This window comes from Quercus lobata, chromosome 3 (assembly GCF_001633185.2).
Source record: "Quercus lobata isolate SW786 chromosome 3, ValleyOak3.0 Primary Assembly, whole genome shotgun sequence".
NCBI lineage: Eukaryota > Viridiplantae > Streptophyta > Magnoliopsida > Fagales > Fagaceae > Quercus > Quercus lobata.
The window spans coordinates 32,603,368-32,618,276 of record NC_044906.1 but is presented as its reverse complement, the minus strand read 5'-3'; the positions used below and the strand labels follow the sequence as shown (position 1 = coordinate 32,618,276).

At 43.4% G+C, this 14,909-nt stretch overlaps 1 protein-coding gene across 1 annotated transcript; it reads right to left on the bottom strand.

The window, feature by feature from the left end:
* Positions 1–13,504: 13,504 nt before the first annotated feature.
* Positions 13,505–13,996, bottom strand: LOC115980764. Its single transcript, XM_031102983.1, has one exon. The coding sequence runs from the start codon at positions 13,994–13,996 to the stop codon at positions 13,505–13,507; it is 492 nt and encodes a 163-aa protein (XP_030958843.1).
* Between the last annotated feature and the right edge of the window lie 913 nt (positions 13,997–14,909).

Below are 14,909 nucleotides of genomic sequence, written 5' to 3'. Positions count from 1 at the left end.
GTTGGCCTATGAAACTTTGTATTCATGACTATATACCTTATTTAGCTTTGATAAGCTTTATTTTTGTACTTCTCTAGTTTGTGCTACTCTATGCTTTATTGTGTGATTTGTTTATAGTCTTTAATCAAACGATCTTGATTGTGATGCCACATATTTTGATTGTAAGGACTAGAAAATATGAGGAGAAAGGCATATGTAACCATCTCACAACTATTACTCACCAATTATAAACACTTGTGTGCAAATAATAAAAGCTATACTTGGTAAGGTGTAGCACTTACACAACAAGATAAAATGAGGTGTTTAAAAAAATTAAGGTATTTTCTCTTTTATCTCCTTATGCCCATGCATGATATCTCTAATTGTGCTTAAAAAGAAATTAAAAAAAAAAGCAAAAAGAATCAAAATATTTTCACATGATTGCAAGCACGTTTTCTAGGAGATGTGAGAGTTATATGATATAACTCTTTAAGTGGTAGTCACTTTCAAACCAATGTGATTGATAATGTAGAAAATTTGCTTAATTTCTATCTACATCTCACCTATTTTGTGTTTTGTACACTTACTAGTTACACAATATACACATAAATCAATGCTAAATGCTATACATGTGGCTGTGTGTGTTGTCAAATCTGACCATCTTTGATTGCATAAGAAGTGATGTTTAATACACTTTTCTTGATTTGGGTGGAATTTGAAGAAAAATGGTTTAGAAGTTTTAAATCGAGTGATTTGTACTTCTGGTTTGTGTTTGAGTTTGAAATAACGGAGTGCAAAATGTTTTTGAAATCTTCTGGGAGTGTAAATATGCATCTCATATCATAAAATAATAAAAACTACTTTTTAGTTGTTTTTCTGCAAAATTCCCATATTTTTCAAAATTCAAGTCTTTACTGATTCGATCAATTGAAGCTAATCCTCGACTAATCGAAATTGCTCAATTTTTAGGAGAAAACTCTCTGCCTGGTTCGATTCTTATTCGATTGATTCTCGATCGATCGAAAATTTTAAACTTTCCCTTTCAATCACTGCTCAATTCCTCTCAACCAATCGAAATTCGAAAATTTCGAATTCTTAAGGGTTTGACAGATCAATTTTGTCCTTTTTTTTTTATTCATTGATCCCTCTAAGAGTTCCTTTTTTTTAAAAAAAAAAAAAAAATCAAATTACATGCATTCATCCATAAATCATTCAAAATTCTAAAAATTTCGTACATTAGAAAATTTGGGGCTTTTGATGATTTTGTGTATTTGGTGTTAAAATGATCAATGGGTTTTTGTGTATGCATAATATTTACGTGATTCCTATGTTTTAATTTCAAAATTTTCATACTTCTTGAAATTTTTCAAAATTTGGGTTCATGTGTTCTTGAGAAAATTGGGGATTTTGTTCAATTGGGCTAAATTGAGTAAAATTGATTCTTGCTATTGATTGATTGATTGATTATAATATGTTTTACACCAGTTGTGATGATCAATTGCTCAATTTGTGTGTTTTTAAAAAATTAGGGTTTATGTTCTTCATAAATCGGGGAGTTTTCATAAAACTTAATTTTCTTGATCAATTTTCAAAATTCTGTGTGTTTGCAAACCTCAAAGCTTTAGTTTCATGCATCACTGGAGTCAATAAATCATGCATCATGTCGATTTTCAAGATTGCATACATATATTCAGTTTATCTTTCTAAAGCAGTCTGTCCTTGGTTTTTGTGCTTTGTAACACTACCTAATCAAGAGCTAACCCACACTAATACTATTTGTTAGATTTTAGACCCTGTAAACACAGTTTGTTTAACCTAATTTAAAGCCAAGTTATTACTTAGTTCAATTAAACAGATCTAGGTTAAACAAGTATCAATCATATCACAAATAGCAGAAAAGTAAAGAAAACAAGTGATATGATGATCCAGGGAAACCAATGAAACAGTGCAGTTTCAAGGTAAAAAACCTGGGAAGAATTTAATCTAAACAATCCACAAGGCAACAATTCATTAATAGAATGGAAGTTTTTACAATATACTTAACCCTAAATCTAGTGCTATCTTAAGTAGTACTTACTCACGTGACTACTCGCAGCTCCGAATCCACAGACTTTTTATTATGAATCTGTTGCACAATAACACTCATGTTTGTGACTTTGAGAGCTCCACTCAAAGCTTTAGATCAAAAACTATGGTTGACTTGATTTGCAGCAACTTATTCCACCAGCACTAGAAGTATTGATTAGATCTTCGGTAGATGCTTGTTGAGTTAAAATGTTACAAAATCTCACAGATCTCAAAGGATGAGTAACTCACAAGTATTGAGAAATGTGTATTAGGGTTTCCCTTTTATACCTAGTAGTGTTGGATTCAAAACCTAAACGTTTTGCGGGCTTTGTCATTAAGATTCTGCAAAATCACAGTTTGATTGGTTGAAGGTTTCTCTTGATCGGACAAGCTCTTTAGAAATTAAATTCTTCTTTTTGCAGCTTAAATGTTCTTGAATTTTTTTTTTTTTTTTTTGAGAATACTAAGTATTTTAACACACACGCATACAAAGGGAGAAGGGAGAAGGGAGAAGGTTTTAAAGAAACTAACAATGGTGTATATCCAAAAGGGCCTGTATGTTCTTGAATCTTGACTTGTATAAACTTGAGCAATATCTAAAACACTTCTAACTATCTTATACTAGACATGTTTTTGTACTCGGTTTGCCAACATACAACAAACTTAGAACCTAAACATTTAATGTTAAATATTTAGAACCTAACAAGTCATGTTAATGTGTGTCCTTAGAGCAATTGTTAAAAAAAAAAAAAAATTAGCAAAATTTTGACATCACTTTTATGGAAAATGTAAAATGCAGTAAAAAATATTAAGGGTAAACTACATATTTTGTCCATAACCGTTACGCTAATTGTCAATTTGGCCCATAACATTTCAAATGTGGTAGTTTAGTCCCTAACATTTTGGTATTGTATCAAAATGGTATTTGTTATTAAGTGATGAATGGAAAATGCTAATGTGACTAATCGTAAAAATAAAATATAATTTTTATACCACATAGATCGGAACATGTATAGCCACATTAGCACAAACTAAAATAAATAAATAAATAAATAAAATAGGGACTAAACCTTATACTACCACCTGTTGTGGGAAAAGGAAAAAAAAGAAAAAAGAAAAAAGAAAAAAAAAAGGAAAAAGGAAAAAGAAATATATATATATATATATATATATATTGTAAAGTTGTGATTTACAATTATGTTTTATGTTGGCTTTATTCCATGACAAAAAGTGTTGTAATTGTTTTAATTTTGTTCCTTGTATTTTATGGGATTTTATTGTATTGGGTTTAGTATTAAGTTGGTGAAGAATTGAGCATGTATTGGATGAACAAGTGGATTTCGCAAGAAGCTTACCTGCGAAAGTGCCACGTGAAAAGCAGATGCTAGAAGCTGAAGAGTTGCGCCAAGCTGTCAGTTTTGTGAGTATCTCGCGAGAAGGGCCAATCCGCGAGATACCCGCGAAACTCTTTGCCTGGAGGATTTTAAGTGTGATTTTCTTACCCTTCACCCATACTATTTATATCCTCATTATCCACAGAAATTGTAAGGAGACCGTTCAGAGAGAAAAACCCTAGATAGGTTTTCTACAACACAACACACCCATCTTTTAGAGAGAGAGAGCTACTCATCCTTACTGAGAAATCATTGTAGCCTCTTCTTCTTCCTTCTCCCATTATCATACCTTGAGGGGAGATTTGTACCCAAACACAACCCACACCTATTTAGAGTGTAGAGAGTGTTTTGGAACTTGGGAAGTTTTGGGGATTTGCCAAAAGAAGCCGGTGAGGCTTGGCGGATGCAATCGGGCGTATTGCGGGATTTGGAAAGTTAGAGAAGACATGACTTCGAGAAGTCCATTGGTAGCAGGAGCTTGGAGGGCTCAAGTACATTGGGTAGACTAGGCTTGAAGGGTCTTTTGTTATTCATGTACTCCAACTTTATTCTCTAGTGGATCGATTTGGACTTGGAGGGTCGCGAAGAGGTTTTTCACTGAGTTCTTCGGTTTCCTCTTTGATAACACGTCTTAGTGTTATCTTGTGTTTTACTCTTGTGCTTTACTTTTATTGTTTGTTGTTCATATTTATGCACTAGAATAATATCGGTTCATTGTGCACATTTACTCTTGTTCCGCATTTTGATTAAATAAGAGTAAAAGTAATCTAGCCGTAATTTTATTTGGGGGTCTGAACTAGCTCTTGTGTTTTAACACAAATCTGAGCTTTCATATATATATATATAAGCTCCACCATTGCCTTTTCTCTCTCTCTCATCTACCTGAACCCCATGAACTCCTCCAATGGACATACATGACTCAGTCCCAAATAGAAGCTCCTCTCATAACCCAAATAAATAAATAAATAAAAGCCATCGAATTGGCTTTTTTAATTTCTTAAATTTACTCTAATTCTCCTAACCTTTTTCAATCTTGTAATCCATCAGGTGGTTCGCGAAATAAACAATGGGCCTTCAAATTTATTTTGCCAAATGATTCTAAATAATCATTGTACATGTAATCAGTTAGAACGTAATTAGCCTCTTCATCATGATGGTTATAACTATTGTGGACCGTCTTCTTTGTCTGAATTCCTTCCTTCATATTTCCAGACCAACTGCCTTTAAGAAATTGACTGCTCCTTTACATGCTCTTTTGGGTCTCCAATAAACGCCACTTTATAGGAAAATTAGAGTAAATTTAATGAATAAGGAATTAGGTACTGGTGTTCAAGCTTTTAAGCTGAAAAGGTTAAGGTGTTATCTAGTTCTCACAGGAACACCATTACAATGTATATATGGAACCTTGGAACTGTAGGGATGGTTATGAGTAGGGCATGGGTAGAGTGTACCCATACCAGACCCAATTAATTTATCCATAGACATCCGATTATTTTACCTAGTTAGTACCTATACCTAATTGTTACCTAGTTTGTTTATCCATGGATATCCATACCTTACCCAAACCTGATTTCTATAAAATCACCAATATGCTTAAAAATCACTAAATGACAAAAATATCCTCAAAATCCCTAAAATGAGCGAGATATCAATGAAACCTCAAAAATAACCAAAATACCTCTAATATCTTTAAAATCACTAATTATGCTAAAAAACCACTAAAATGACCAAAATATCTAAAATGATCAATGTAGGGTCAATTTTTAAGGCCCAAGCCCAACAAGTAGGTGACTCTGGCCCAAAGAACCATATACAATGAATTTGTAGAGAGCGGGTTACAGAACTAGGACTCAACAACGTGAATGTTAATTAATTTTAAGCCATGCAGCGGTTGAACGTAAGAATATCTCATTTATTTCCACTAGATGTTCGGTCCGAGGAAATGTGTGGGTGCACCTATGTTCCTGATTAAAGGATATAGTCTTACTCTCTTTCTTCTGGCTTTTTCCGATCCCTTCTTCATGGGGATGCCCTTCTCTTATATAGACTCCTTAAAGTAATTAGAGCCCTACACTTGTTGATTATCTGGACCTTCACTTGAGTGTCTGTCCCATCGAACATCCACCCTACCTTTCTGTGAGTTGCAGTGGCCAAGGTAACACTGTTCGCCTGTCCTCTCCACATTAATGCGGCCAGAACAGTAGTTTCCTTGCATCTAATGCGGCAGTTGGGGTCTCCCCCTAAACATCCTATGCTCTCGTTCTTCTCCTTGCTTTGTGAGGCTCATCCTTACTACCAATATTTGTTTGGAATGACTCCTCATTATGGATAGGGTGCATGTTGGGCCCATATTTGGCACGTCCAAGGAGACATTCCTCCTCGGACGTCTTTTTTAAGTAAGTTTGGACTTATTAGGGTTGGGCTGGAAGTTGTTTTGGCGACCCATTTTCTTCTTGGTTGTAGCTGGACTCTGTATAGGGCCCAAGGCCCGTTGTTTGACTTGGGAATTTTACCTTTACAATAGCCCCTCAAAATTCCGGTTCTTTCCCTCTTATCCGAGGAGAAAAGACGGGATTTTGACACTCACAGGGTCATTTGTTGTGGATTCCTGCTTCACCTGTGCTGAGGTATGCTCCCCACGTGCCTCATTACTGTAAAAGCGTTTTGCAACCCACGAGGCGCTAATTATTTCACTTAGCGGCTTCATATTCTTTCAATCCAATAGTGGGGCGCCAGATCAACGGCTGATATTCTCTCCATTTCTCTGGGCGGGAGTAAGTCCGTTCAGCTTCTCCCGGGTATATAAGATTTTTAAAGGAACTTACTCCCATTTTTTGGAAAAGCACTCGAGCACTCAGAGCACTCCGGCACCTTCTCTTTCAAAGCGTTGAAACCTCCGCAGACATTCCCTTGAAGATTCCCAGCGGCATCCTCACCCGTAAGTGCCCATTTCCTTTCCGTTGCCTTTCCCGACGTTTTTCCTTAAGTAAATCATCTTCGCGTCACCTAGGATTAGGGGGATGGGTAAGCTTGAAAAACTAGTAGATTCTCCGGCCAATATGGAAGGCTTCAGGGCTAAGTACCGTATTCCGCCGAAAGTAGGTCTAGAGTATTGCTCTTTGGAGGAAATCTTTATCAAGAGAAGGACGGGGCAGGTCGCCATTCCAATGATAGCCTTTGTGGAAGGAGGAATGACCATCCCTATGGAGAGGATAACTAGGGATTATTTGCGTGGTCATAGGTTGGCCCCTCACCAATGCGTCGCGAACATGTTCCGGATCCTGGGGTGCATAGACATCTTGAACGATCAGATGAACCTTGGCCTTTCATGGCATGACGTGGTTCATCTATATGAATGCCATAGCCTCGGCGAGTCATATTACCTGAAATCCAGGTCCGAAGAGGTGAGGTTGATATCCTGCCTTCCCAAGTCCAACAAAGGCTTGAAGGACGACCTTTTGATCGTCTCCGGACCATGGCATGACGGTATTCACTGCCCGGTCAGGGTAGGAACACCAGGTGGGGCACCATAGAGTTAGATCCCTTGGAGGGGACCTTAGTCTTGATCTTTCTTTTCTTTGTTTCAGTTTTGGTTTTGCTTATTTGCCTCCTCGGACTAACGTAACCCTTTCTTTGGGCTTCGCAGACAAAGAGCGTACGACTCCTCGGCTAAGTTTGGTCAATGTCCTGGCACTCAATTTCCTTCTGAGGTCTGAAATTTACGTGAGTGCGGACGGGCAACTGCAGGCTGCACCTCTGATCTTGGACTACGAGCCCCTTTTGCGTGCTCTAGTGGACGCTGGTCAAGCCATCAGGGCTGGTGGTCCGCGATTAGCACACATCGACGTCTCCATACTAGGATTTCTCGCTTCGAGAGATTTACCTCCCGTCCAGCTGCCTGCTCAGCGTGCTCTTCCCGCAGCAGTTGTCCCAGGGGAAGAAACTGGTTCCTCGCATTCGTCCTTGGAAGATCAGATAAACCAGTTCCACTTCGCCGAGGAGGGAGAGGTGTTGGCCAGGCCAGTAGAGCTCTCGGACTCCAATTCAGACTTAGATCGCGTCTCAGCAGCCCCCAATCTTGGTTTGGTAATTGCACAAGTTGATACCAGCCAAGAGATCGAGGAAGAAGGAATGGATCTGAAACCAAGGTCTGGTCTGAGGGGCCTCCTTTCCAACAGAAATAAGGGGCAGTCCTCTAACAAGGGGCAGTCCTCCAAAGATGCCCCAAAGGAACAGCCTACCTCAAAGGCTCCTCCTCCTATTCCCCCCACATCGGATGCAGCACTACAGCTTATGCCCAATTTGAGGCGAAAAAGGCCTGTGGAAGAATTGGAGGAGGGTGAGGTTGGCCATGAAAAGGCCAAGCACCAGAAGAAGGCCAAAGAGTCCGAGGAGAAGAGGACCAGGTCCGTTGATAGCCGAGACGAGGCGGCAATTCGGAGGGAACAGCGGACATGGTCGCCATGGCTCGAGTTGGACGGCTCCCCAATTTCCTAGGATGCGACTTTGTGGGAGTCCCAACGAGGGCAGGCGTCATTCCTGGCTAAGGCCCTATAACAGCCCTTCCTTTTGCCTCGCGATATGAAGGGTCTCCGGGCTACTCGGCAACCAGACCTTTTCATGTCGCTGAAGAGGGATATGGCTATGGTAAGTGAAGACTTCTCCTGTCTAGTCTTCTCATTACGTATCTATTTATTCGTCATTTTCTTTTAATTAGGCCTCTACTTTTCTGGCCCAGGTCACTTAACAAATCTTTGTTGCTGAGGAGTGGGCCAAGAAGGCTCGCGAGGATCTGCACAGTGAGGCTCAGTCCCGCCTTGTTGCCGAGAAGGCTGCCGGTGCCCTTAGGCAGGAAAAGGATCGCTTGAGCAGTGAAGTAAAAGAGGCACAAAAGGGTCGCGTGAGCGCGGAGGACGGACTTAAAAACACCACCAAGCAGGCTGAGGATCTGCGCCAATAGCTCCATCAGTCCGAGGAAAAACTCGCGACAGAGAAGCAGGTGGTCTCAGATCTCAAGGCCGAGCTTGCAAAGGTCAAGGAGGCGACCCACGTGGCCAGGGAAGCGGCTGAGAAATCAGTGGCGACCTCATATGATCGCGGAGTCAGGGACACAGAGGTTAGGCTGACTGAGGAGGTGTCTGCTGTATGCAGGGATTACATCACCATGTCTTAGGGTGTAGCCTTGGATCGGGCAGCAGTTCCAGCGGACTCCGATCTTCGGAAAGTTGAGAATATATTTTTTCCGAAAGATATTTGTGAGATTTCAGGCGCGGTTGCCCCTGAGGAGCCTCTCTCAACGAAGGCCTTAGCCTCGGACTCCCCTATGCCAGAATCTGAGGATGCGCAGCCAGCCGTGAAGGATAAGTCGCCCGAGGACAGTCTCTCAATTAGGGATGTTGTCGCACAGGCTAAGGAGGCTGTTCTGAGACCTTAGGCAGCAGATGATCAACTTGAGCCTACTCAGGGTTTAGACTTAGGAAAGTAGTGTAGGATTTTTTTTTTTTGTTTTTTTTTTTGTTTTACCCTTTATATTTTGTTCTGTTAATGTTTGTAAAACAACGCTTTTGGATTTCAATGAAAGGTGTTGTTTTCCTTTAAATCTTGTTATTCTACTTTCTTTTCTGCTTTTATCATGAATGAATGTCTATTCTACCACTAACTATTGAAAACCAAGCATGAATGAATGAATATGTAAAAAATGATAGTCAATAATTAGATAAGACTAATTCAAGGTTAATTTCCCCCAAGCCTGTGGTCCGAGGGGTCAGGCAAGATTTGGGTTCTGTTTAACACTTATTGAAAATGGCTTCGAGGTTAATTTCCCCCAAGTCTGTGGTCCGAGGAGCCATGCAGGATTTGGGTTCTATTTAACACTTAGTGAAAATGGCTTTGAGGTTAATTTCCCCCAAGTCTGTGGTCCGAGGAACCAGGCAGGACTTGGGTTCTGTTTAACACTTATTGAAAATGGCTTCGAGGTTAATTTCCCCCAAGTCTGTGGTCCGAGGAGCCATGCAGGACTTGGGTTCTATTTAACACTTACTGAAAATGGCTTCGAGGTTAATTTCCCCCAAGTCTGTGGTCTGAGGAGCCATGCAGGACTTTGGTTCTGTTTAACACTTATTGAAAATGGCTTCGAGGTTAATTTCTCCTAAGTCTGTGGTCCGAGGAACCAGGCAGGACTTGGGTTTTGTTTAACACTTATTGAAAATGGTTTCGAGGTTAATTTCCCCCAAGTCTGTGGTCCGAGGAGCCAGGCAGAACTTGGGTTCTGTTTAACACTTATTGAAAATGGTTTTGAGATTAATTTCTCCCAAGTCTGTGGTTCGAGGAGCCAGGCAGGACTTGGGTTCTGTTTAACACTTAGTCCAAGTAGCTGTACAGTAATATGGCGCCAAGAATTACGTCTTTCATTAATAACATTACCTTTTCAGGTTATTTACATTCCAAGGGCGTGGCACTACATGTTCATCCAAATCTTCCAAAAAGTAGGCTCCTATGCCAGCTATGGAGGTGATACGATATGGGCCTTCCCAATTTGGTCCGAGTTTTCCCCACGCAGGGTTTCTCGCAGTGCCCAAGACCTTCCTCAGTACTAGATCCCCTAGCGCCAAGGGCCTTAGCTTCACCTTGGTATCGTAACCTTGCTTGAGCTTTTGTTGATAGTGGGCAAGCTGGACCATTGCGCTTTCCCTTCTTTCCTCGATGAGGTCCAATCTTTTTTCCAGAAGTCCGTTGTTGGCACTGGGGCAGAATGCAGTGGTCCTTTGTGTTGGGAAGTTTACCTCCAGTGGAATGACAGACTCGACCCCGTAGGTCATCGAAAAGGGGGTTTCCCTTGTGGACCTGCGAGGTGTGGTGCGGTATGTCCACAAGACATGGGCCAACTCTTCAACCCACCTCCCTTTCGCGTCGTCCAGCCTTTTTTTCAGCCCATTCAGTATAGTTTTATTGATGGCTTTCGCCTGCCCATTACCCTGCGGGTAAGCCGGTGTGGAGTATTTGTTGGTAATTCCCAGCTCGCTGCAATATCTTCTGAAAGCTTTGCTGTCAAACTGGAGACCGTTGTCCGAGATCAGTGTGTGAGGGGTTCCGAATCTAGTGACGATATTTTTCCAAATAAATTTCTTGGCATTAACGTCCCTAATATTCGCCAGCGCCTCAGCTTCGACCCATTTCGTGAAATAATCCGTGCCGACGAGAATAAATCTCTTGTTCCCTGCTGCTTTGGGAAATGGTCCCAGGATGTCTAGGCCCCACTGTGCGAATGGCCAAGGGCTGGACAGCGGGTTAAGGTTTTCGCCAGGCTGGTGTATATTCGGAGCGAACCTTTGACACTGGTCGCACTTCTTCACATATTCCTGCGCCTCTTTCTGCATGCTCGGCCACCAGTAGCCTTGCGTTATGGCCCTGTGGGACAGGGACCTACCCCCCGTATGACTTCCACAAATTCCTTCGTGTAATTCCTCCAGGATGAGTTCAGCGGCGTCTGGGTGCACGCACAGCAAGTACAGCCCTGAGAACGAGTGCCTATACAGTTTGGAGTCCTCGGACAACCAGAATCGAGAGGCCTTCCTTCTAATCTTGTCGGCCTCGTGCTTATTGTCTGGCAAGGCGTCGTGCTTCAAGAACAGCACTAAAGGATCCATTTAACTAGGTCCAGACCTGATATTGTGGACCCGTGTTTTGTTGGCCCTCTCCGTCGCTGGGCGGTAGAGATCTTCTACTAGAACAACCCGGGGAAGTGGCTGGGCTGAGGAGGTGGCGAGCATTGCAAGAGAATCAGCATGGGTGTTCCCGCTCCTGGACACGTGCGCCAGATTGAAGTGACAAAAATGGGTTTGCAGGCGTTTAACTTGGGCGAGGTAATCTTGCATTCTTTCATCCGATGACGAGTCTTGAATCCGAGAACATGTTCGCGGATTTTCCACCCAATTTCTGGATCATTGACATTCCTTCCAATAATGCCTCATACTCTGCTTCATTATTCGTGGCCGAGAAACTAAGTCTTAAGGATTTTTTTGATGGTGATACCTTCGGGGGAGACCAGAACGAGCCCCACACCTGATCCCTTTTGGTTGGCTGCGCCGTCGATGTGTGCTTTCCACCAACTGGGCTCTTGCTGAGTGATTGCGCTTATCAGTTTCCCGTCTGGGCATAGTGACCCTCCCCCTCCTTCTAGTGTGGGCTCCGCAAATTCGGCTACTAAATCTGCGAGGACCTGACCCTTCACAGCAGTGCGAGGCATGTACCTAATGTCAAAGGCGCCTAGGATCGTTCCCCATTTTGCAATTCTTCCCGTGTAGTCGGCGCTCCGGAGAATAGACTTTAGCAGAAGCTGGGTTAGTACAACCACAGTATGTGCTTGGAAATAGTGGGGGAGCTTTCGCGTGGCTTGTACGATTGTCAAGACGACCTTTTCGAGGGGGAGGTAGCGGATCTCTGCCTCGTGCAGCGATTTGCTTACGTAGTAGATGGGCCGTTGCGTGCCATTGTCTTCTCGGATTAGCACTAAGCTTACTGCATGAAAGGCCACAGCAATGTAGGCGAATAACACCTCGTCGGCCTTAGGACTGGACATAATTGGTGGTCGGGCGAGGTACTCCTTAAGCTGTTGGAAAGCTAAAGCACACTCCTCGGTCCACTCGAAGCCCTTCCACTTGTTTAATAGGAGGAAGAAATGTCTGCATCTGTCCGCTGAGCGGGAAATGAAATGGTTTAAAGCGGCGATCATGCCGGTGAGCTCTTGGACCTCTTTGTGATTCTGAGGGGGTTGCAAGCTATGGATAGCTCTAATTTGGTCAGGGTTAACTTCAATGCCTCTGTGGGTCACCATGTAACCTAAGAATTTCCCTGATCCCACCCCAAATGAACACTTGGACGCGTTGAGTCGCAGCTTGTACTTTCTCAGAATTTGAAAGATGTCGCCGAGGTCTCGGACGTGGTTGGCCACTACTTTGCTTTTTACCACCATGTCGTCTATATAAACTTCAATGCTCTTACCCATCTGCTGTTCAAATATCCTGGTCATCATCCTTTGGTAGGTCGATCCGGCATTCTTCAAGCCAAAGGGCCACCTTATAATGATAATTTCCAACGGGGGTGACAAAAGCAGTTTTTTCTTGGTCCTCAGCAGCCAGGGGTATCTGATGGTAGCCCTGGAAGGCGTCCAAAAAACTCATTCGGAGGTGTTTGACGGTCGAATCCACCAATCGGTCTATCCGCGGCATGGGGAAGGGATCCTTCGGGCATACCTTGTTTAGGTCTATGAAATCTATGCAGACCCGCCATTTCTCATTCTTCTTTTTTACCACAACTGTGTTGGCTAACCATTCGGGGTAGAATATTTCCTTGATAGCCCCCGCTTTCTTCAATTTTATGACCTCCTCTCTCACGGCGTCTGCATGTTCTTTCAACGGTCGCTGAGGAGGCTGCTTCTTGGGTTTTACAGCCGGACTGACATTAAGGTGATGGCAAATGAAATTTGGGTCAACCTCAGGGGCCTCATAGGCGTCCCAGGCGAATACGTCCACATTTTGTCTCAGAAAATCAATCAATATCGCCTTCTCTTGGGGCGGTAACTCTGAACCGACCTGAAAAAACTTCTCTGGGTCTGATCCAACAAGTATTTTCTCTAGATCCTCGCAACTCACCTCCATGGTGGGTCCTCCACTACCCGGGGCTCGAACTAGTGTCGTTAATTGCTATAAGCCGTTCTCGGCTGAGGTGGAGGGCTCACTGTTTGGTCGTCGTGAGATTGCTGACACGATGCATTGCCGGGCCATCACCTGGTTCCCTATTATTTCTTTCACTCGACCTCCTGACGAATACTTCACTTTTTGGTATAAGGTTGACGACACAGCCCCTAGTGTATGAAGCCACGGGCGGGCCACAATGGCTGTGTAGGGGGAGTACGCATCTACCACAATGAAGTTCACTTCTACCACGTCTGAGTCTGTTTGTACAGGCAGTCTGATCATGCCTTTCGGGGTGACTGTTTTTCCTTCAAAACTGATCAAAGGGGAGTCGTATGCCGACAGGTCCTTTGGCTTCAGGTTCAATCCTTTTTACAAGTCAGGATACATTATTTCCACGGCGCTGCCTTGGTCAACTAGCACCCTCTTCACGTCATAACCCCCAATTCTGAGCGTGACGACTAGGGCGTCGTCCTGGGGTTGAAGGGTTCCCAGTTTGTCCTCATCCGAGAATCCGATTAATGGCGTGGGACTCGCTCTAGCCCTTTTAGATTCCCTATCATCGGCTTCAGGCGGGAGCCTGCCCACTGACATTACTTTGAGAGGATTGGATCCGGTCCTTCCAGGTGCGGCGAGAATGACATTTATTGTGCCAATGGGCGGCCTCAATGCGCTTTGCCTGGTTTCGATGTTTGATTGTTCCTGCCATCCCACAGGGTGATGTAATAGATGTCTCAACTTCCCCTCTCGGACTAGCCGGTCCAAGTGGTTTTTCAGATTCCTACAATCATCGGTGATGTGACCCGGCTCTTGGTGGTACGCGCAATACAGATTCTGGTTACATTTTGAGGGGTCACCTGCCATCCTGCTCGGCCATTGAAAGAATGGTTCGCACTTCACCTTCTATAGGATCTTGTGTAATGGTTCTCGAAACACAGCATGGACTGCCTGTGCCCCAGTGGATCCAGACTGTTCCGTGTAGTCTCTTCTCGGCCTGTTGCTGCTGTTAAAGCGGTCCGACCTGAAGTCCCTCCTCTCCTAAGAGACAACCTTCGCTTTGCCCTTCCCCGTCTGCTAGTCCTCCTTGACCCTTTTGTACTTGTCAATTCTGTCCATGAGTTGGCGCACGCTAGTGACCGGCTTCCCAGTCAGGGATTTTCTTAAACCATGCTCTGTCGGCAGGCCCCTCTTGAATGTGCTAATGGAAACGTCGTCGTAGTTTCCCTCTATCTCGTTGTACATTTCCCAATACCTGTCTGAATAGGCCTTCAGTGTCTCTCCTTCTTGCATGGACAAGGATATGAGGGAATCTAGGGGCCGAGGGACTCTGCTACCGATAATGAAGTGGGAGCCAAAAGCCTGTGTCAGCTGCTTAAAGGAATTTATGGAATTTGGCTTAAGGCCATCAAACCATCTCATTGCCATAGGTCCCAAGCTGGACGGAAACACCTTGCACATCAAAACCTTGTCCTTGGAATGGACAGCCATCCTCTGATTAAACTGACTTACATGCTCTACTGGGTCCGTCCGACCATTGTATATGGCAAAGTTTGGTTGATGGAACCGCCGAGGAAGTTCTGCTTCTTCTATTCTACGTGTGAAAGGCGACTGGGAGATGCGGTCCAGGGCCTTACTCATGGCATCATTGGCCAGGCCTTGGTATGATGGGCTGCTCTTCCTCATAGGAAAAAGTCTTGCTTGGAGGGGTTCTTGATCTCCACCTGTATTCATTGTCCTCATCACTACTGGTGTCCGAGCCGGGTGAAGGACGTTTTCA